Raw genomic sequence first — 22,230 nt, forward strand, 5'->3', positions numbered from 1 at the left:
TCATACTTAATCACCGTTTCCTGTGTCAGCAGGGTCGCACCAGGAAACAGACAAAGAATCCATTCATATACACATATCTATACATAAATGCCCTTACATGCACATAACATACATATACATAGACATATACATATATACACATGTACATATTCATACTTGCTTGCCTTCATCCATTCCTGTTGCTACCCTGTCACACAGGAAATAGCATCAATAACCTCCATTTCAGCGAGGTAGCACCAGGAAAAACAGGCATAAAAGGCCACATTCGTTCACACTCAGTCTCTAGCTGTCATGTGCAACCACAGCTCCCTATCCACATCCAGGCCTCACAGACCTTTCCATGGTTTACCCCAGATGTTTCACATACCCTGGTGACTTCACCATGTGATATTCTTTCAAGCAATGGTGGGAGAAAGCTGGTAACATCTATAGATTAGGAGGAGTTAAGTAATAGATGGGAAATGAAATAAGCACAGGAGCCATTTATTCAAGTGATGACAATAGCAGCAAACGATGTAATATTAAATGATGATTATAAAAGTCTAAGCATTAAGAGTGAAACTAGCAAAGGCTTCTTCCGAATGGAGAAGCTATTGAAAAATCAACCTCCAATGAAATAATCATTACAAATGTAACCTTCACACTACACCTCAGAATTAGACTGTTGTTATCCTTGTTCCCATGTAGTTTGCTTAATTATACATACTTACAATCTGCCCCTATATCCGAAGCTGATGCTAAATACTCATGTACAAATGGGCAAATTATAAAATCTGCCTCTATATCCAAAGTTGATGCTAAATACTGAAAAACATATGGGCAAATCATAACAAATTCTAAACTTGATTTTATTATCACTCATATGAGACTATTAATAATATTATGTAATACAAAATTTCAGTACGAAATGGGTATTCAGTACAAAAATAAGATAACATGTTCCTGCATTTTTCTCTTGATCTACAGTACTTTACAAAAATACAAACATAATTGTAGCTGTTTACAATCATAATCATGCTGTGCTCAACATACATGCTTGTTACTGCAATATATCCCAAAAGTATATCAGCAGACCCCTTCTGTATATTGTACTATCAAATAAATAGTTTCTGTAAATGCTTACCCTAAATCAATCTTAGGTTAGAATGCCCACATATGCTGCATGTCTGAAGGAAACAGTTATAACTATGGCAAAGTATCACACAACATTCTGACAAGAGACATGTATTCAATATCAATATCTACATGTTAACATAGAAATGTTTAATATAAAAAACTGATGTTTTAAATCAGAAATATCATGTTTTCAGTATTAAAGTAAGAGTAACTGGTGAACTCCGTATGTTACTGTCAGAGCACTAATGATTGAATGAATTTCAATTTCTTTATGGAAATTAAATATAGGTAAACTACATACTTTACTGCTTGAGCACTAATGACTGAATCAATTGCAAATGCTTCACAAAAATTAAATATCACTGACTTGCAATGACAAGTTTTGCTTACAAATAAAAAGTTTTAAATTTTCCATAAAAAAAAACTGGCATGGAAAATGCTATAAAGGGGTTCATGAAAAGCTTTTCTTTAAAATTTAGTTTTGGCACTTGTTAAAATTCAAGAACTACAGTAGTACTTTGCAGTTTTAATAACCAATTGTTTTTTACTGATTTGTTATAAACAAGCAGACAGGAAAAATGGTGCCCAATAATGCAATATCAAGGAGTATCTTTAACATCAACTTTGTCTAATTTCATGGTACCTGAAAATACATCATCTTACCTTAACTTTCTGCTGCAAGATACCCCATGTATGGTTCTTCCATATCATTACATTATCATCAATAAATACCAAATTTTTTTTCTAATTATGAGCAATAAATATTCTTGCATCTTTGTAAAAACTTTCAATTCATGCCAATGACTTTACACAAATTTACTAACCTTAATAGCACCAGCACAATAATTCCAATCAAAGAACCATGAATAACACTTTAAATAATACCACCTATTTAAAAGGATGTGACTATTTCTGCTATAACACAATTGCTAATTTCATAGTTTAAAATGTTTGTGAAATGTGCTGCATCTGACCTTCACTGAAAAATCTTATCAAGGACTGATGACAGATGTGTGTGGATATCAACAAGGTGTCAATAAGAATTCCACAAAAATACTAATGTTAAAGTTCCAGTAAAACAGCCTTTAAGGATATACATATACCTTTTGAGATTCTGCAAAGAGGATTTTCACTAAAACCAACCCTTATTCCAACTAATAAATTTCTTTCTATGTAAGTTCCATTATCAATGTTTTCTTATAACAAAACATCTAATTCTAAAATATACAACATTCTTCTCTGCTTTCTGTAAAAGTTCCAAAATTGATAGTTTGTAGTCTGACAGTTTATTTATCTGTATGTTAGGCAACAATGCAGCAAGCATTCCATATGAATGCCTTTGATTCTATACTCATATGGATCAGTTTTCCATTTGCAGCAAGGTCAAGTGAGGATGATCACTTATAAGTATGAATCTATCTATCTATCTATATTTCTAATGCCCGTTCTCTCTGGGAACTCCCATCAAGGGGTGGCCATGGCAAAAGAGTCTCCACTTATCCTCGTCTTTATATAACTCCCTCGCATACAGCATTCCACCCATTCTCCCTCCTTTTCTCTCCCTCCAGTATTCCTCCACCCTACTTGCCCATGTCACAGATGGTCTTCCACTCACACCAACCCCTTTAATTGTATTATCATACACTCTTCTGTAAACTCCCAGTCTTGCATTCTTTCCACAATCCCAAACCATCTCAAAGTATTATGTTTCACCCATTCTACCACTCTACAATTCAAGCCCTTTGCATTCCGTGCTATACCAAATCTCTCATACACCCTTTCATTTCTTTCTTCATTCCCATCTAGTCACACCACATGCTCTTCTCAAATAGCTCATTTCCACAACCTGAATTCTTGACCTCTGTGCCTAATTCCAAGTCCATGTTTCAGATGCATAGGTCAGGGTTAGGAGAACTATGCTGTCCCTTAATCCTCTCCACTTCTATACTTACACCTCTATCCCTCATTATTCTACTCAGGTACCCAATGATTCTTCTACCCTGTACTACTCTCTCCCTTGTCTCTCCTTCCATATCACCACACTTACCCAAGACAGCTCCCATATACTTAAAGTCCCTCACTTCTTCCAGTCTTTTCCCCCCACCCATATCCACAGCACAATTCAGTACACTTTCTTATTTCACTCTGTATGGTTTTACAAAATCTATACTGTCACTCCATTTTCTTTCAAACACCATTACTTTACTTTTACTAGAATTTACCCTCAATCTCCTCCACTTGCACACATCAAAAAAAACAAAAAACAAAAACAAAACAACCTTCTGCAACTCCTCTTCACTCTCAACAAAGAACACAGAATCATCCACAAATAGGATTGCCACTAGCTATCATATCTCCCTGCCACACTCCATCTCTGCACCACTTTTCCGGTCTTTTGCTTTCATTTATCTTATAATTTTGTCGCGGTCTTCCACGTTAGCGAGGTAGCGCAAGGAAACAGACGAAAGAATGGCCCAACCCACCTACATACACATATATATATACACACACGTCCACACACGCACATATACATACCTATACATTTCAACATATACATACATATACATACAAAGACATATACATATACACACATTCCTATGAGTCCACGGGGAAAATGAAACACGAAAAGTTCCCTATAAAGAATATCTTAATCAGGAATTCACCAGAAAATTCTTTTGGTTGCATCTATAAAGTGCCTTGTGGAAACTGTGATAAATTTTATGTCGGTCAGACTGGTAAGGCTCTTTCTGTTAGACTTAAGCAACAGAAATATAGTATAAAAATGGGACAAGGATCAAATGCCTTGTTTAATCATGTCAAAAACTATGATCATTGTATTGACTGGAGTAACGCCATCTCAGTTATTAACTCTAACTCTATTACCAAGAGAAATATCATTGAATCTTCTATTATTAAATACACAAAGAATTATAATCTTATATTAGTGATGGTCTATACAAATTAGATAACTTTATGTTGATAAGATTTGTAAAATGATAACTTTATGAACTCTCGTTGTATGTTTTGGACAATCACATGTTTACCAAATGGCATCCTAGCTTTGTCTCTTTGATGTATATCAACTGACTGTTATATTTCTCTCTTGTGTCTCCCCGATGATGTGATTATTACACGAAAGTGCACTTGGGAACTTTTCGCGTTTCATTTTCCCTGTGGACTCATAGGAATATCTTGATCACGCGCAAAATTGTGATCCTTTCCAATATACACACATGTACATAATTCATACTTACTGCCATTATTCATTCCCGTTGCCACCCTGCCACACATGAAATGACAACCCCCTCCCCCCACATGCACGTGAGGCAGCGCTAGGTAAAGACAACAAAGGCCACATTCATTCACATTCAGTTACTAGCTGTCGTGTATAATGCACCGAAACCACAGCTCCCTTTCCACATCCAGGCCCCACAAAGCTTTCCATGGTTTACCCCAGAAGCTTCACATGCCCTGGTTCAATCCATTGACAGCACGTCAACCCTGGTATACTACATCGTTCCAATTCACACTATTCCTTGCATGCCTTTCACCCTCCTCTATGTTCAGGCCCCGATCGCTCAAAATCTTTTTCACTCCATCTTTCAACCTCCAATTTGGTCTCCCACTTCTCATTCCCTCCACCTCTAACACATACATCCTCTTTGTCAATCTTTCCTCACTCATTCTCTCCATGTGACCAAACCATTTCAAAACACCCTCTTCAGCTCTCTCAACCACACTCTTTTTATTACCATACATCTCTAACTCTTTCATTACCTACTCGATCAAACCACCTCACACCACATATTGTCCTCAAATATCTCATTTCCAGCCACAGTGACATCACACAGCCCTGCTTCAAACCTACATGTATCCCAGAACTTTTGCTCAGCTCTCCATCCACACTTTCACATACATTTGCTCCTCTATAGAAGGCTTTTACACCATCCAACAGTTTCCCTCTATACCATATATCCTTAATACATCCCACAAAGCATTCCACTCGACTCTGTCATAGGCTTTCTCTAGATTTATAAAAGCTGCATACCTTTCCTAAAACCACCTTCCTCTTCACCTATTCTGCATTCAGTCACTTCCATCACTGTCAATTAATATTCTTGTGTACACATTATCTTGTGGAGGCGAAGATGAAGATTTGTAGAGGTTTTCAGAAAAGAAGAGAGTGGTGAGAGTATGTGAGCTTGGGAAGGAGACTTGTGTCAGGAAGTACCAAGTGGAGACTGAGTACAGAATGGAAAAAGGTGAAAACAAAGGATGTAAGGGGAGTGGGGGAGGAATGGGATGCATTTAGGGAAGCAGTGATGGCTTGCACAAAAGATGCCTGTGGCATGAGAAGCGTGGGAGGTGGGTAGATTAGAAAGGTAGTGAGTGGTGGGATGAAGAAGTAAGATTATTAGTGAAAGAGAAGAGAGAAGCATTTGGATGATTTTTGCTGGGAAATAATGCAAATGACTGGGAGATGTATAAAAGAAAGAGGCAGGAAGTCAAGAGAAAGGTGCAAGAGGTGAAAAAGAGGGCAAAAGAGAGTTGGGGTGAGAGAGTATCATTAAATTCTAGGGAGAATAAAAAGATGCTTTGGAAGGTAAATAAAGTGCGTAAGACAGGTGAGCAAATGGGAACTTCAGTTAAGGGGGCAAATGGGGAGGTAATAACAAGTAGTGGTGATGTGAGAAGGAGATGGAATGAGTATTTTGAAGGTATGTTGAATGTTTTTGATGATAGAGTGGCAGATATAGGGTGTTTTGGTCGAGGTGGTGTGCAAAAAGAGAGGGTTAGGGAAAATGATTTGGTAAGCAGAGGAGAGGTAGTAAAAGCTTTGCAGAAGATGAAAGCCAGCAAGGCAGCGGATTTGGATGGTACTGCATTGGAATTTATTAAAAAAGGAGGTGACTGTATTGTTGACTGGTTTGTAAGGTTATTTAATGTATGTATGACTCATGGTGAGGTGCCTGAGGATTGGCAGAATGCGTGCATAGTGCCATTGTACAAAGGGAAAGGGGATAAAAGTGAGTGCTCAAATTACAGAGGTATAAGCTTGTTGAGTATTCCTGGGAAATTATATGGGAGGGTATTGATTGAGAGAGTGAAGGCATGTACAGAGCATCAGACTGGGGAAGAGCAGTGTGGTTTCAGAAGTGGTAAAGGATGCGTGGATCAGGTGTTTGCTTTGAAGAATGTATGTGAGAAATACTTAGAAAAGCAAATGGATTTGTATGTAGCATTTATGGATCTGGAGAAGGCATATGATAAAGCTGATAGAGATGCTCTGTGGAAGGTATTAAGAATATATGGTGTGGGAGGCAAGATGCTAGAAGCAGTGAAAAGTTTTATTGAGGATGTAAGAAATGTGTACGTGTAGGAAGAGAGGAAAGTGAATGGTTCTCAGTGAATGTAGGTTTGTGGCAGGGGTGTGTGATGTCTCCATGGTTGTTTAACTTGTTTATGGATGGGGTTGTTAGGGAGGTGAATGCAAGAGTTTTGGAAAGAGGGGCAAGTATGCGGGTCTGTTGTGGATGAAAGAGCTTAGGAAGTGAGACAGTTGTTGTTCGCTGATGATACAGCGCTGGTGGCTGATTCATGTGAGAAACTGCAGAAGCTGGTGACTGAGTTTGGTAAAGTTTGTGAAAGAAGAAAGTTAAGAGTAAATGTGAATAAGAGCAAGGTTATTAGGTACAGTAGGGTTGAGGGTCAAGTCAATTGGGAGGTAAGTTTGAATGGAGAAAAACTGGAGGAGGTGAAGTGTTTTAGATATCTGGGAGTGGATTTGGCAGCGGATGGAACCATGGAAGCAGAAGTGAATCATAGGGTGGGGGAGGGGGCGAAAGTTCTGGGAGCGTTGAAGAATGTGTGGAAGTCGAGAACATTATCTTGGAAAACAAAAATGGGTATGTTTGAAGGAATAGTGGTTCCAACAATGCTATATGGTTGTGAGGTGTGGGCTATAGATAGAGTTGTGCGGAGGAGGGTGGATGTGCTGGAAATGAGATGTTTGAGGACAATATGTGGTGTGAGGTGGTTTGATCGAGTAAGTAATAATAGGGTAAGAGATATGTGTGGCAATAAAAAGAGTGTGGTTGAGAGAGCAGAAGAGGGTGTTTTGAAATGGTTTGGTCACATGGAGAGAATGAGTGAGGAAAGATTGACCAAGATGATATATGTGTCAGAGGTGGAGGAAACTAGGAGAAGTGGGAGACCAAATTGGAGATGGAAAGATGGAGTGAAAAAGATTTTGAGTGATCGGGGCCTGAACATGCAGGAGGGTGAAAGGCATGCAAGGAAGGAATAGAGTGAATTGGATCGATGTGGTATACCGGGGTCGATGTGCTGTCAATGGATTGAACCAGGGCATGTGAAGCGTCTGGGGTAAACCATGGAAAGTTCTGTAGGGCCTGGATGTGGAAAGGGAGTTGTGGTTTCGGTGCATTAAACATGACAGCTAGAGACTGAGTGTGAACGAATGTGGCCTTTGTTGTCTTTTCCTAGCGCTACCTCGCGCACATGCCGGGGGAGGAGGTTGTTATTTCAAGTGTGGCTGGGTGGCGATGGGAATGAATAAAGGCATACAGTATGAATTATGTACATGTGCATATATGTATATGTCTGAGTGTGTATATATATGTATACGTTGAGATGTATAGGTATGTATATTTGTGTGTGTGGACGTGTATGTATATACATGTGTACGTGGGAGAGTTGGGCCATTCTTTCGTCTATTTCCTTGCGCTACCTCGCTAACACGGGAGACAGTGACAAAGTAAAATAAAAATAATAAATATAAATACTTTTCCTAGCATATTTAACAGACTTATTCCCTGGGGATAGGGGAGAAAGAATACTTCCCACGTATTCCCTGCGTGTCGTAGAAGGCGACTAAAAGGGAAGGGAGCGGGAGGCTGGAAATCTTCCCCTCTCGTTTTTTTTTTTTTTTTTTTTCTTCCAAAAGAAGGAACAGAGAAAAGGGCCAGGTGAGGATATTCCCTCAAAGACCCAGTCCTCTGTTCTTAACGCTACCTCGCTATCGCGGGAAATGGCAAATAGTATGAAAAAAAAAAAAAAAAAATTTAACAGACTTATTCCTCTACAACTCCTACATACATCCTTCGCACCTTTTCCTTTGCATAAAGGAACAATAATAGCTTTCACCCAAGCCTCAGGCCCAACATTGTGTTTCCAGGCTAAATTACATATAAGATGCATCCAACCTATCACACTTTCTCCTTCATACTTCAGCATTTTAGCTGTAATCGCATCCACTCCAAGTACTTTTCCTACCCTCAGCCTCATTACTGCCCTTCTCATCTCCCTCTTTGCTACAGGCCCCCGCACTTGTATCCTTTTTCCTTCCCTCCTCCATAACCATGCATGTAACAACTGCTACCTCCCCTTCTCCCACACTTATCAGTTCTTCAAAATACTCCTTCCATATTCCTTTACTAGCCTCAAGCTAAAAACAATGAGCTTGCTATAGCAGTTAAGCATTCTAACCATTCAGCCGTTTACAAACAGATCTTTTAAATGTGTGAAATATCTAATAAAAAAGTTAGTGAAGTACAAATATTGGTACAACATTTTCCTTCGTAACTCATCATAATCATAAGCAATCAAATATATATATCAGAATATATTACATCTATTCATTTACTGTACTTAGTCACTGTCTCCCGGTTAGTAAGGTAGCAGAAGGAAACAGACGAAAGAATGGCCCAGCCCACCCACATACACATGCATATACATATAAACACCCACACATGCACATATACATACCTATACATTTCAACGTATAGGTATATGTATGCATACAGGTATGTATAGGTTCAATCAATGGATTGAACCTGGGCATGTGAAGCATCTAGGGTAAACCAAGGCACATTTTGTGGGGCCTGAATGTGGAAAGGGAGCTGTGGTTTCAGTGCATTAAACATGATAGCCAGAGACTGAGTGTGAACAAATGTGGCCTTTTGTCTTTTCCTAGTGCTACCTCACGGGGGGAGGGAGGGATGCTATTTCATGTGTGGCGGTGTGGTGACGGGAATGAATCTAGGCAGCAAGTATGGATAGGTACGCATGTATATATGTATATGTCTGTGTATGTATATATATATGTATACATTGAAATGTATAGGTATGTATATGTGAGTGTGTGGACGTATGTATATACATGTGTATGTGGGTGGGTTGGGCCATTCTTTCATCTGTTTCCTTGTGCTATCTTGCTAACGTGGGAAACAGCGATAAAGTATAATAAAAAACAATAAAAAACACTTCGACATATACATACATACATATACATTCACAGACATATATATACATACATACATATGTACATATTCATACTTGATGCCTTCATCCATTCCCGTCGCCACCTCACCACACATGAAACAGCACCCGCCCCCCCTCCCCCCACGCATGCAAGGTAGGGCTAGGAAAATACAGCAAAGGCCACATTTGTTCACACTCAGTCTCAACCTGTCGTGTGTAATGCACTGAAACCACAGCGCCCTTTCCACATCCAGGCCCCACAAAACTTTCCATGGCATACCCCATATGCTTCACATGCCTTGGTTCAATCCATTGACAGCATGTCAACCCCAGTATACCCCATTGTTCCAATTCACTCTGTTCCTTGCATGCCTTTCACCCTCGTCTATGTTCAGGCCCCGATCGCTCAAACTCTTTTTCACTCCATCCTTCCACCTCCAATTTGGTCTCCCACTTCTCATTCCCCCCATCTCTAACACATACATCCTCTTTGTCAATCTTTCCTCACTCATTCTCTCCATGTGACCACACCATTTCAATACACCCTCTTCTGCTCTCTCAACCACACTCTTTTTATTACCACACATCTCTCTTACCCTTTCATTACTTACTTGATCAAACCACCTCACACCACATATTGTCCTCAAATATTTCGCTTCCAACATAACCACCCTCCTTGCAACCATATGACATTGTTGGAACCACTACTCCTTCAAATATACCAATTTTTGCTCTTCAAGATAACCTTCTCGCTTTCCACACATTCTTCAATGCTCCCAGAACCTTCGCCCCCCTCCCCCACCCTGTGACTCACCTCCACTTCCATGGTTCCATTCGTTGCTAAATCCACTCCAAAATATCTAAAATTCTTCACTTCCTCCATTATCAACTATATTCATAATGCTGTGCAATGAATATTGAAGCACTGCTTAAATACAACTACACCTTCAACAATACAATTAAGTTAACATGTTTTCTTTCATATGAAAAAATTACGGCTTATCCTTTTTCTTCTTTCTTATACAAGCTCACCTTTCCTGTCTTAGCAAGGGAGTACCACAGACTAAGCTCTAAAGGAAAGTCTTTGCTTTGTTCCTCATATGCTTCTATTAAAGATATCAATTATACATACACTGTAGAGACTAAGGTTATCTATCTAATTCATAGCCTGGCCAATATGTAACCTAAATCCAAATATTTTCCATAGTTCAAAAGTTTTGCCAATGCATAAGAGTAACCAAATGAATGTCACTCAGTAGTGTCACAACTTTAACAACAATTCTCCAAACACATTCAGCAAAATCATAAATGTTCATTTGGCTTTCATCAATTTAAATTGGTTCAATTGTCTATATCATAAAAAATCTATTTCATCAACATCTGAAGTGCATCAAAATCTGGCTACAGAAAAGGGAAAATCAAGCAAGGTACCCACAAGCATGAAAATTTACAGAAATAGTGACAGTACTGTGTACCACACTGAAACTGATCAGAAACTGGAATCAAAGTGAAAAGTTGACCTCACAGTTAACAATGGAGAGGAAAAACATGACAAGGATTTTTTTCTTATCTTGTCATACACAAAACCATTTAAATGCACAGTACCCTTTACACAAGAAACCTTTTCTTAAAAATCTGTTTTGATAAAATGTCATGTAATTGCACAGTTACTAAAACACAACCTTTGTAAGGCAATTGGGCATGTAAATCAAATCTTCCCTATATACCATATGATCCAATGATTTGTATGTGCACATAAATTACTTATACATGAAAAAACCTTTATGTACAAAAGACACATAAAAAATATACAGCCCGAAACTAGAATCAATAATGGATCACTCTTCTGCTCCCTTGAGCTATAATCACACAAGTCAGTAGAAAAATAAAGGATTAAAATAAGGACCCAGAAGCATGAAAATCTAGAGAAAAGGTAACACCAATGAGTACCACATAATTGTGTTCAAATTTAATTAAAAACTAGCACTACAGTGAAGAACTGTCCTTCGAAAGTAAAAAAAAAGAGGGAGAAAGTTGAGAAGAAACTTTCTACACAAATCTCTTTTGATAATAGGCTATTCAGTTGTGCAATACATTTACATAAATACAACTCTTATAAGGCAACTTGACATATAAATCTAAATTACTCTTCAACATATACCGTGTCACACGTTACTTAATACGTTGTTATACACCTGGTAGCAGTATCAGCATCATATCAACGCATTCTACAATCTTGGTGTCTTGGTTCCTTGAATTTTTCACCATTATATATGTTGGGTCATATGCATTCCTCTTAGTTTACTGTTTAAAAGGTACTCTGTTACCCATGGAAGCACGTATTACACAGAAATGGCAGAGGAAACAATTTCCGCTGAAAATGTTGGAGAATCATAAGTAACTGAGCAATAAACTATTCTATATATGCAAAAAATATATTCAAACATATGTTACCTGATCTAGGTAGTAGTTGGTAAGAAGTCAATGACCCGGGAGGTATATTACCAGTACTACCCCCCTGGGTATCGGAAGGGTTAGTGACATCTGCTTATTAAGCCAGCACTTTAGTGGTTGTCAAGTTGCACTCCTCTGACCTAAGTTTTCTTATTTTTCTGCCTCACTAACATGTGGACTACTGGCATTCTGTCCACTATCATACAATCTCTCAGAGTCATATGTAACACTTAACTCGTGCCATTCATTCTTTGTAACTCTAGATTTTCCCACAGGGCACTATATGCTAGCCCTGCCTTTGGCAAAAATGATAGGAGCAGTAAATAGATGAAATAGGAAGGAACATTTAAGCAAGAACTTTAGATAGAAAAATTAGGCAGAAGTAGTAGGTAGAAGCATTAGATAGAAGTAGCTATTAGGAACATAAGGTAGAAGCCTCTACAAACACTGTACCAGACTTGCCCTCTGCCAGTGGCCTGTTAAGGGTGAGGCACTAAAGGCTAAGAGGAGGCGCTAGAGTTCTTTACTTATAGAGATTAAGTTGCCGTGGCCAACCCTTTGAGGGAGTTCCAATTCGAACGGGTGTCAGAGATATAGATAGATGGTTACCTGATCAACTTCTTATGATACTAACTTCAACTTCAAAAAGATTAGGAGGAAATAATGTAATATCTATATATCTTCAATTCAGTCAATTATCAAATATCAAAATCTACTTATTTATTTATCTATTTTGCTTTATCGCTGTCTCCCGCATTAGCGAGGTAGCACAAGGAAACAGACGAAAGAATGGCCCAACCCACCCACATACACATGTATATACATACACATCCAACACGCAAATATACATACCTATACATCTCAACGTATACATATATATATACACACTCAGACATATACATATATACACATTACATTATTCATACTGTCTGCCTTTATTCATTTCCATCGCCACCCTGCCACACACGAAATAACAACCTCCTCCCCCTCATGTGTGCGAGGTAGCGCAAGGAAAAGAAACAAAGGCCACTTTTGTTCACACTCAGTCTCTAGCTGTCATGTAATAATGCACCAAAACCACAGCTACCTTTCCACATCCAGGCACCACAAAACTTTCCATGGTTTACCCCAGATGCTTCACATGCCCTGGTTCAATCCATTGACAGCACATCGACCCTGGTATACCACATTGTTCCAATTCACTCTATTCCTTGCACACCTTTCACCCTCCTGCATGTTCAGGCCCCGATCACCCAACATCTTTTTCACTCCATCTTTGCACCTCCAATTTGGTCTCCCACTTCTCCTCATTCCCTCCACCTCTGACACATATATCCTCTTGGTCAATCTTTCCTCACTCATTCTCTCCACGTGACCAACCATTTCAAAACACCCTCTTCTGCTCTCTCCACCACACTCTTTTTATTACCACACATCTCTCTTACCCTATTATTACTTACTCAATCAAACCACCTCACACCACATATTGTCCTCAAACATCTCATTTCCAGAACATCCACCCTCCTACGCACAACTCTATCTATAACCCACACCTTGCAACCATATAACATTGTTGGAACCACTATTCCTTTAAACATACCCATTTTTACTCCGAGATAATGTTCTCGACTTCCAAACATTCTTCAACGCTCCCAGAACTTTCACCCCCCCCCCCCCCACCCTATGATTCACTTCCGCTTCCATGGTTCCATCCACTGCCAAATCCACTCCCAGATATCTAAAACACTTCACTTCCTCCACTTTTTCTCCATTCAAACTTACCTCCCAATTGACTTGTCCCTCAACCCTACTGTACCTAATAACCTTGCTCTTATTCACATTTACTCTCAGCTTTCTTCTTTCACACACTTTACCAAACTCAATCACCAGCTTCTGCAGTTTCTCACATGAATCACCCACCAGCGCTGTATCAGCAGCGAACAACAACTGACTCACTGCCCAAGCTCTCACATCCATAACAGACTCCATACTTGCCCCTCTTTCCAAAACTCTTGCATTCACCTCCCTAACAACCCCATCCATAAACAAATTAAACAACCATGGAGACATCACACACCCCTGCCGCAAACCTACATTCACTGAGAACCAATCACTTTCCTCTCTTCCTACACGTACACATGCCTTACATCCTCAATAAAAACTTTTCACTGCTTCTAACAACTTGCCTCCCACACCATAAATTCTTAATACCTTCCACAGAGCCTCTCTATCAACTCTATCATATGCCTTCTCCAGATCCATAAATGCTACATACAAATCCATTTGCTTTTCTAAGTATTTCTCACATACATTCTTCAAAGCAAACACCTGATCCACACATCCTCTACCACTTCTGAAACCACACTGCTCTTCCCCAATCTGATGCTCTGTACATGTCTTCACCCTCTCAATCAATACCCTCCCATACAATTTCCCAGGAATGCTCAACAAACTTACACCTCTGTAATCTGAGCACTCACTTTTATCCCCTTTGCCTTTGTACAATGGCACTTTGCAAGCATTCTGCCAATCCTCAGGCACCTCACCATGAGTCTTACATACATCAAATAACCTTACCAACCAGTCAACAATACAGTCACCCCCCTTTTTTAATAAATTCCACTGCAATACCATCCAAACCCGCTGCCTTGCCGGCTTTCCGCAAAGCTTTTACTACCTATTCTCTCTTTACCAAATCATTCTCCCTTAACCCACTCACTTTGCACACCACCTTGACCAAAACACCCTATATCTGCCACTATATCATCAAACATTCAACAAACCTTTAAATACTCACTCCATCTCATTCTCACATCACCACTACTTGTTATCACCTATCCATTAGCCCCCTTCACTGAAGTTCTACGCACTTTATTTACCTCCTTCCAAAGCATCTTTTCATTCTCCCTAGAATTTAATGATACTCTCTCACCCCAACTCTCATTTGCCCTCTTTTTCACCTCTTGCACCTTTCTCTTGACCTCCTGCCTCTTTCTTTTATACATCTCCCACTCAATTGCATTATTTCCCTACAAAAATTGTCCAAATGCCTCTCTCTTCTCTTTCACTAATAATCTTACTTCTTCATCCCACCACTCACTACCCTTTCTAATCTGCCCACCTCCCACGCTTCTCATGCCACAAGCATCTTTTGCGCAAGCCATCACTGCTTCCCTAAATACATCCCATTCCTCCCCCACTCCCCTTATGTCCTTTGTTCTCACCTTTTTCCATTCTGTACTCAGTCTCTCCTGATACTTCCTCACACAAGTCTCCTTCTCAAGCTCACTTACTCTCACCACTCTCTTCACCCCAACATTCTCTCTTCTTTTCTGAAAACCTCTACAAATCTTCATTTTCGCCTCCACAAGATAATGATCAGACATCCCTACAGTTGCACCTTTCAGCACATCAACATCCAAAAGTCTCTCCTTCGCACGCCTATCAATTAACACATAATCCAATAATGCTCTCTGGCCATCTCTCCTACTTACATACGTATACTTATGTATATCTCTCTTTTTAAACCAGGTATTCCAAATCACCAATCCTTTTCTGCACATAAATCTACAAGCTCTTCACCATTTCCATTTGCAACACTGAACACCCCACGTACACCAATTATTCCCTCAACTGACACATTACTCACCTTTGCATTCAAATCACCCATCACTATAACCCAGTCTCATGCATCAAAACTACTAACACACTCACTCAACTGCTACCAAAACACTTGCCTCTCATGATCTTTGTTCTCATGCCCAGGTGCATATGCACCAATAATCACCCATCTCTCTCCATCAACTTTCAGTTTTACCCATATCAATCTAGTTTACTTTCTTACACTCTATCACATACTCCCACCACTCCTGTTTCAGTAGTGCTACTCCTTCCCTTGCTCTTGTCTTCTCACTAACCTCTGGCTTTACTCCAAAGACATTCCCAAACCACTCTTCTCCTTTACCCTTGAGCTTCGTTTCACTCAGAGCCAAAACATCCAGGTTCCTTTCCTCAAGCATACTAACTATCTCTCCTTTTTTCTCATCTTGGTTACATCCACACACATTTAGACACCCCAATCTGAGCCTTCAAGGAGGATGAGCGCTCCTCGCATGACTCCTTCTGTTTTTCCTTATATAAAGTTAAAATACATGGAGGGGAGGGTTTCCAGCCCCCCGCTCCTGTCCCCTTTAGTCGCCTTCTACGACATGTGAGGAATGCGTGGGAAGTATTTTTTCTCCCCTATCCCCAAGGATAAGCATTCTTTCTCCCCTAACCCCACGGTTAAGTGTAATTACATAAAAGAAAATAAGAGAATCATAGTTTTACCTTCTTGTAAAAGGCACAAAAAAAAGGTAAAAAGGGATATACACACAAAAAAAACCCTACTCAGCAAAAACATATCTTTCTAATCATGGTATGCTGTACTGTACATGTTATGCATGTTCTGTTCAACTCACAGTGAGATGTTCAGAGAGATATAGATGAGATACATTTAATCCAAAGTGGAGTAAATGACAACAGTTTGGATTCCTCACTTGAGGAGTAACATCAAATAAGGGAATGCTAAAAAAATGGTACCAGAAATAACTGGAATGTGTTATGCAGTGAGACGAGAAAATCCTCAACCTACCCACACAGTAGGAAAGGATAAAGGAATGCAAAGCACTTTTTTTTTTTTCTTTTTTTTCAAAATAGTACCAGACATGTTGAACAAACTAAGCAAATGTAAATGGAACTGGAAATTAAAAACCTGTCTGACAGGAATGAGGTGGAACCCTACATTCATTTCCCATACATAAAAACAAGTAATTGCACAAGATGTCTTAATATAATTCTATGAAATAAGCAACATTCACTATGTCTTTTGAATAAAAAAAATCCTGAATCAACACACATTTCCCTTGTGCAGGTCTTCCAAGTACTTTCCCAAACAGGTGGCCAAGGTATAAGAACCCTATGAGTACCTATGAGTAAAATCCATTCATTTCTTGACAATTTTGTCTGTCTACCAACCCCAACCTTCCCTCCTTCTTGTAAGAGTGATTTTGTAAATCCCATCCCTAAGAGAAGAGACTGCTCTAACCATTCTAATTATTGACCCACTGCTCTCATTATTACAAACTACAAAGCCTCAGAAACTAATCAACTTTTATTTTCTCCAACACTACAAATCCCATTCCCAATTTACACACTTCAGCTCACGTTCCTTCCCCTTTTCCTTTCAATACTTAATCCCATTCCTGTATCAAACATTATCTTCTCTCAATTCATAACGGTACAATATTGTAGAATGGTGGATGAAGAAACATGGTTCCATTTAATGGTGATAAAATGCAATTTCTCCATACATTTTGTTTCAAAGTGGGTTTCACTATTTACTTTGGCCACTGCTCTTGTGAGCTGTGTGTGGATGCTACTTCCTAAAGTTACTGTGTGGACCCTAGCAGATCAAGGACTGACAATTATAACTTTTCCTTTTTTTCAAATGCTAAGCTGTAAAAATCCTTCTTCCTTTTGTCTTTCCCTCTTTCTGTTACCTTCCTAATTTTAAGAGTCAGGTCTACAAACACCTGTGGAGCCCTACATTCTTTCTCCAACTTTTTCCTTTCACCCAAGATGGCTTTTAATTGGGGCATGTTTTGCCCATGCCATGTCACTATATGGAAAAAATACATGCATATTCAATCACGTCTTTTACAGCATATAAACGGTATGGATATAGCCTCAAACAATAATACAAAATCAAATATAATCAATCTAATCTACTTACTTGATTAAAAAGAAGTTATCTTGTATCTATTACATGAATTCAAAGATTTAGTATGAAATGTGACATCCAAAGTTCAGTTATCTACCTTTGGATTGCTGAGTATTCAATTTCATGGTTAGCTCAGGATTCTTACATGAAGATGAGATACATGAATGCAAAATCAATATAACTATACAAAGAAGACATCTTTTGATAATACATTCATCCTTTAAAATTACTATAATGTTTAATTCAAATATTCATAGGTGACATCCAGTCACATGAAAAAATATCTATTTATCCACATAAGATTATGAATTCATGTCATATACATCTAATCAGCATACAAAATTACTGCATATAACAGGAAGATCTTAAACCTGATCCATCTTGTGATATTGCTAAAGGAAGCATGATACTTATGGCAAAAACTCGAAGTTCTATGATTGCCTCCTTGTGGATATTCTTGGTTTTCCTGTCCTCAGAGTTTTCCAATGCAACAGATTTTAAGCAAAATATGACCATGTTTTGTTCATACATGGAACACAGTACAAGTGTCAAACTAAACTGCAAGTCTGTCTATCTATCTATATCCCTAATGCTTGTTCTCAACTGGAACTCCCTCAAGGGGGTGGCCATGGCAATAGAATCTCCATAAACAGTGAACTCCAGAGATACTTCTTAGCCTTTAGTGCCTCACCCTTAACAAGCCACTGATAGAGGGCAAGTCTAGTGCAATACCAATCTCCTTTACATTTGGTCTCTTTTTTATAAGAACTGAAGCATATAAGAAATATCATGAAAACATCTATTCAATGATAATCATATCATCTATACAGACAAAATATCTTATATGCAAATCAATTCAACATCATGAAATGCTGAAGAAAGTCCACCCCTACTGGTCTTTCAATGCTCATATCAAAGAAGGATATCTAAATGAATTGTGAGCAATAAAAGGCCAAAGAGTAAAGTAAAGACGTGTGCACACGCATGCATGTGTAAAAGGGTACTACCATACATGAGCAAGCAAATATTATAAAGACACCATTGTATTTGGAGAAGACTTGGCACATTACATCCTCCACTTTAGCAAGTAAAGACATAACTGAAACATTTATGATTCCATAGTTCCTAATAATTCTAAGCATGCTTTCTTTGCATGAAGGAGGAATATGGGTTGCATTTTCATAATTCCATCCCCATGGATAACATACAATATATACCTTACCTTTAATTACCTTCCTGCTACAGGAACACCTTCTGTGGGGCATTTGCAGCACTTAAAGACCTTGCCACCTTCACTGGGTGGGACTACAAGCCCAAAAGTGTAATGATGAGTGTTTGTAATGTAAGTGAAGGACAATGGAGGACTTCAGTGTCTTGTGTGTGAAAGTTGTACAGAGAGGAGTCTTGTGATTTGCTGAATAAACTTTTTGTACTGTCGGGATCTTTTTTGAACCACTATTAGACAAAATTCTTCTTTTTTCTTTTAAACTATTCGCCATTTCCCGCGTTAGCGAGGTAGCATTAAGAACAGAGGACTGGGCCTTTGAGGGAATACCCTCACCTGGCCCCCTTCTCTGTTCCGTCTTTTGGAAAATTAAAAAAAAAACGAGAGGGGAGGATTTCCAGCCCCCCGCTCCCACCCCTTTTAGTCGCCTTCTACGACACGCAGGGAATACGTGGGAAGTATTCTTAATCCCCTATCCCCAGGGATTAGACAAAATACTCTAAAGAATTATTAAGAGTCACATTATCACATATGACAGAGTTGATAGAGATGCTCTGTGGAAGGTATTAAGAATATATGGTGTGGGAGGCAAGTTGTTAGAAGCAGTGAAAAGTTTTTATCGAGGATGTAAGGCATGTGTACGTGTAGGAAGAGAGGAAAGTGATTGGTTCTCAGTGAATGTAGGTTTGCGGCAGGGGTGTGTGATGTCTCCATGGTTGTTTAATTTGTTTATGGATGGGGTTGTTAGGGAGGTGAATGCAAGAGTTTTGGAAAGAGGGGCAAGTATGAAGTCTGTTGGGGATGAGAGAGCTTGGGAAGTGAGTCAGTTGTTGTTCGCTGATGATACAGCGCTGGTGGCTGATTCATGTGAGAAACTGCAGAAGCTGGTGACTGAGTTTGGTAAAGTGTGTGAAAGAAGAAAGTTAAGAGTAAATGTGAATAAGAGCAAGGTTATTAGGTACAGTAGGGTTGAGGGTCAAGTCAATTGGGAGGTAAGTTTGAATGGAGAAAAACTGGAGGAAGTAAAGTGTTTTAGATATCTGGGAGTGGATCTGGCAGTGGATGGAACCATGGAAGCGGAAGTGGATCATAGGGTGGGGGAGGGAGCGAAAATTCTGGGAGCCTTGAAGAATGTGTGGAAGTCGAGAACATTATCTCGGAAAGCAAAAATGGCTATGTTTGAAGGAATAGTGGTTCCAACAATGTTGTATGGTTGCGAGGCGTGGGCTATGGATAGAGTTGTGCGCAGGAGGATGGATGTGCTGGAAATGAGATGTTTGAGGACAATGTGTGGTGTGAGGTGGTTTGATCGAGTAAGTAACGTAAGGGTAAGAGAGATGTGTGGAAATAAAAAGAGCGTGGTTGAGAGAGCAGAAGAGGGTGTTTTGAAATGGTTTGGGCACATGGAGAGAATGAGTGAGGAAAGATTGACCAAGACGATATATGTCTCGGAGGTGGAGGGAACGAGGAGAAGTGGCAGACCAAATTGGAGGTGGAAAGATGGAGTGAAAAAGATTTTGTGTGATCGGGGCCTGAACATGCAGGAGGGGGAAAGGAGGGCAAGGAATAGAGTGAATTGGATCGATGTGGTATACCGGGGTTGACGTGCTGTCAATGGATTGAATCAGGGCATGTCTGGGGTAAACCATGGAAAGCTGTGTAGGTATGTATATTTGCGTGTGTGGACGTATGTATATACATGTGTATGGGGGTGGGTAGGGCCATTTCTTTCGTCTGTTTCCTTGTGCTACCTCGCAAACGCAGGAGACAGCGGCAAAAAAAAAAAAAAAAAAAAAAAAAAAAAAAAAAAAAATCCTTAAGAAACACTATTATAAATTACTAATTCTTCTAATCCCATCTGTCCTCTGTGTTTCCAAATTCTGTACTTGACAAGATCTTTGCGGGTAACTATACCAACAACCTCATTACTATCATTAATTACAACAAGATGTCTTAAACCAAGAGCCCTGAAAAGATTAAACATCCTTGGCAAAGCAGTACAAGTAACCACAGAGTATGGGGAGGGATTATAAAAAGGCCTCAAGTCCACTGTACAGTTCATATCTTCAGGATTCAGGTCAACTTCATCTATTGAATAGAATCGTGGATAAGACTGACGGAAAAGATGGATGTCGACTTTGCTATTCTGCCATATCTCGGAATTTTCATTGAATACCTGTGAATGAAGAGTAATGTGCATAAAATTTTCACATTCAAAGATACATATCTAAAACTTTACTATTATTGTTTACCTTACTGAAACAAATGGCAATCCTTATGATAAAAATGTCATATCTGTACGTAAAAAAAAGGAGGTGCTATACCTAAGGGTGTTATATGTGATATGGGTCTGAATGAAAAGCACATGGAAAGAAAACAGGACCTCACTCTGAATGATTTTCCAGTAGTTGCCTCAATGAAACATTTGGTTTTCTATGCTGGACAGTAAGGAGAAAAAATACTAAAAACATACTTTCTGCACATCATAGAAAGCAATTTGAGATGGATGGGAGTGGGAGGTTACAAATCCTCCCCTTCAGCATTATCACTTGACAAAGAAGACAGCAGAGGAATAAGCTAGAAAAAGATTTCTTCCCCTCACAGGTTCCAGTGTGCTCATGAAAGCAGACAAAAGCACAATGATATAAATACAAATGAAGTGATCAAAATAATACAAGGAAGAATATGTGGGGCTTGGCCATGGATGGTTGGCTTAGGTTTCAGTATATCATACATGAAAATTAGAGAGTAGATGTGTGTAAGTGGGGATGCTCTTTGTCCCTAAGGCAATCTTGTTAAGGCAGGAAAAGTAATTGTGAATGGAAAAATTTTTTTTTATACCTATTTGCCGTTTCCTACAACAGTAAGATAGTACAAGGAACTCATAATGAATGGCCTAATCTATTCACAATTATTCTCAAGCTTTTACATACAGGGTGAGCCAAAAGTCACTGAGTACCTACCATAGCTGAAGAGTAAATCTTGTATGGATGCTGGTGCAGCTGCTTCTTCAGCACTCTATGTGTGTAGCTTTATAAGACACCCGCCTGCTGTGCCAACTTATGAACACACTTTTTTGAGCTTTGAATTATGTGATCCTCAATATCCACTACATTCTCAAAACTTAGCAATTAACCACTGTATTGCATTGTGATGTGTTTCAGGAGTGTCACTTTTCACTTTTCAGTAAACTTCTACTGCACTTCGTATATACACTGGTCTGCACTACGAAACACCAGTTTCACCACAAACACTTTTTGAGTCTCAGGCATTAAAGCCATTTTCACATTAACACCTGTTAGCATCTGGACACACTTGCATTCAAAGAAACAATGAGCTGACATTGTGTGAGGAAGAATGGGGAAGATGATGTGAGGGAGGAATAGGTAATTTT

General features: G+C 39.2%; 1 protein-coding gene across 1 annotated transcript in view; it reads right to left on the reverse strand.

Annotated features, from left to right (window-relative positions):
- Positions 1-462: 462 nt before the first annotated feature.
- ClC-b (chloride channel protein 7) overlaps positions 463-22,230 on the reverse strand; it is a 106,508-nt gene continuing 84,740 nt past the window's right edge. Inside the window, exon 16 of the mRNA XM_071689324.1 lies at positions 463-21,012. Within this exon, the coding sequence (XP_071545425.1) occupies positions 20,653-21,012 (360 nt within the window). The 3' untranslated portion in view covers positions 463-20,652. The remainder of the gene's footprint in view (positions 21,013-22,230) is intronic.

Source organism: Panulirus ornatus, chromosome 46, assembly GCF_036320965.1.
Source record: "Panulirus ornatus isolate Po-2019 chromosome 46, ASM3632096v1, whole genome shotgun sequence".
Lineage (NCBI taxonomy): Eukaryota > Metazoa > Arthropoda > Malacostraca > Decapoda > Palinuridae > Panulirus > Panulirus ornatus.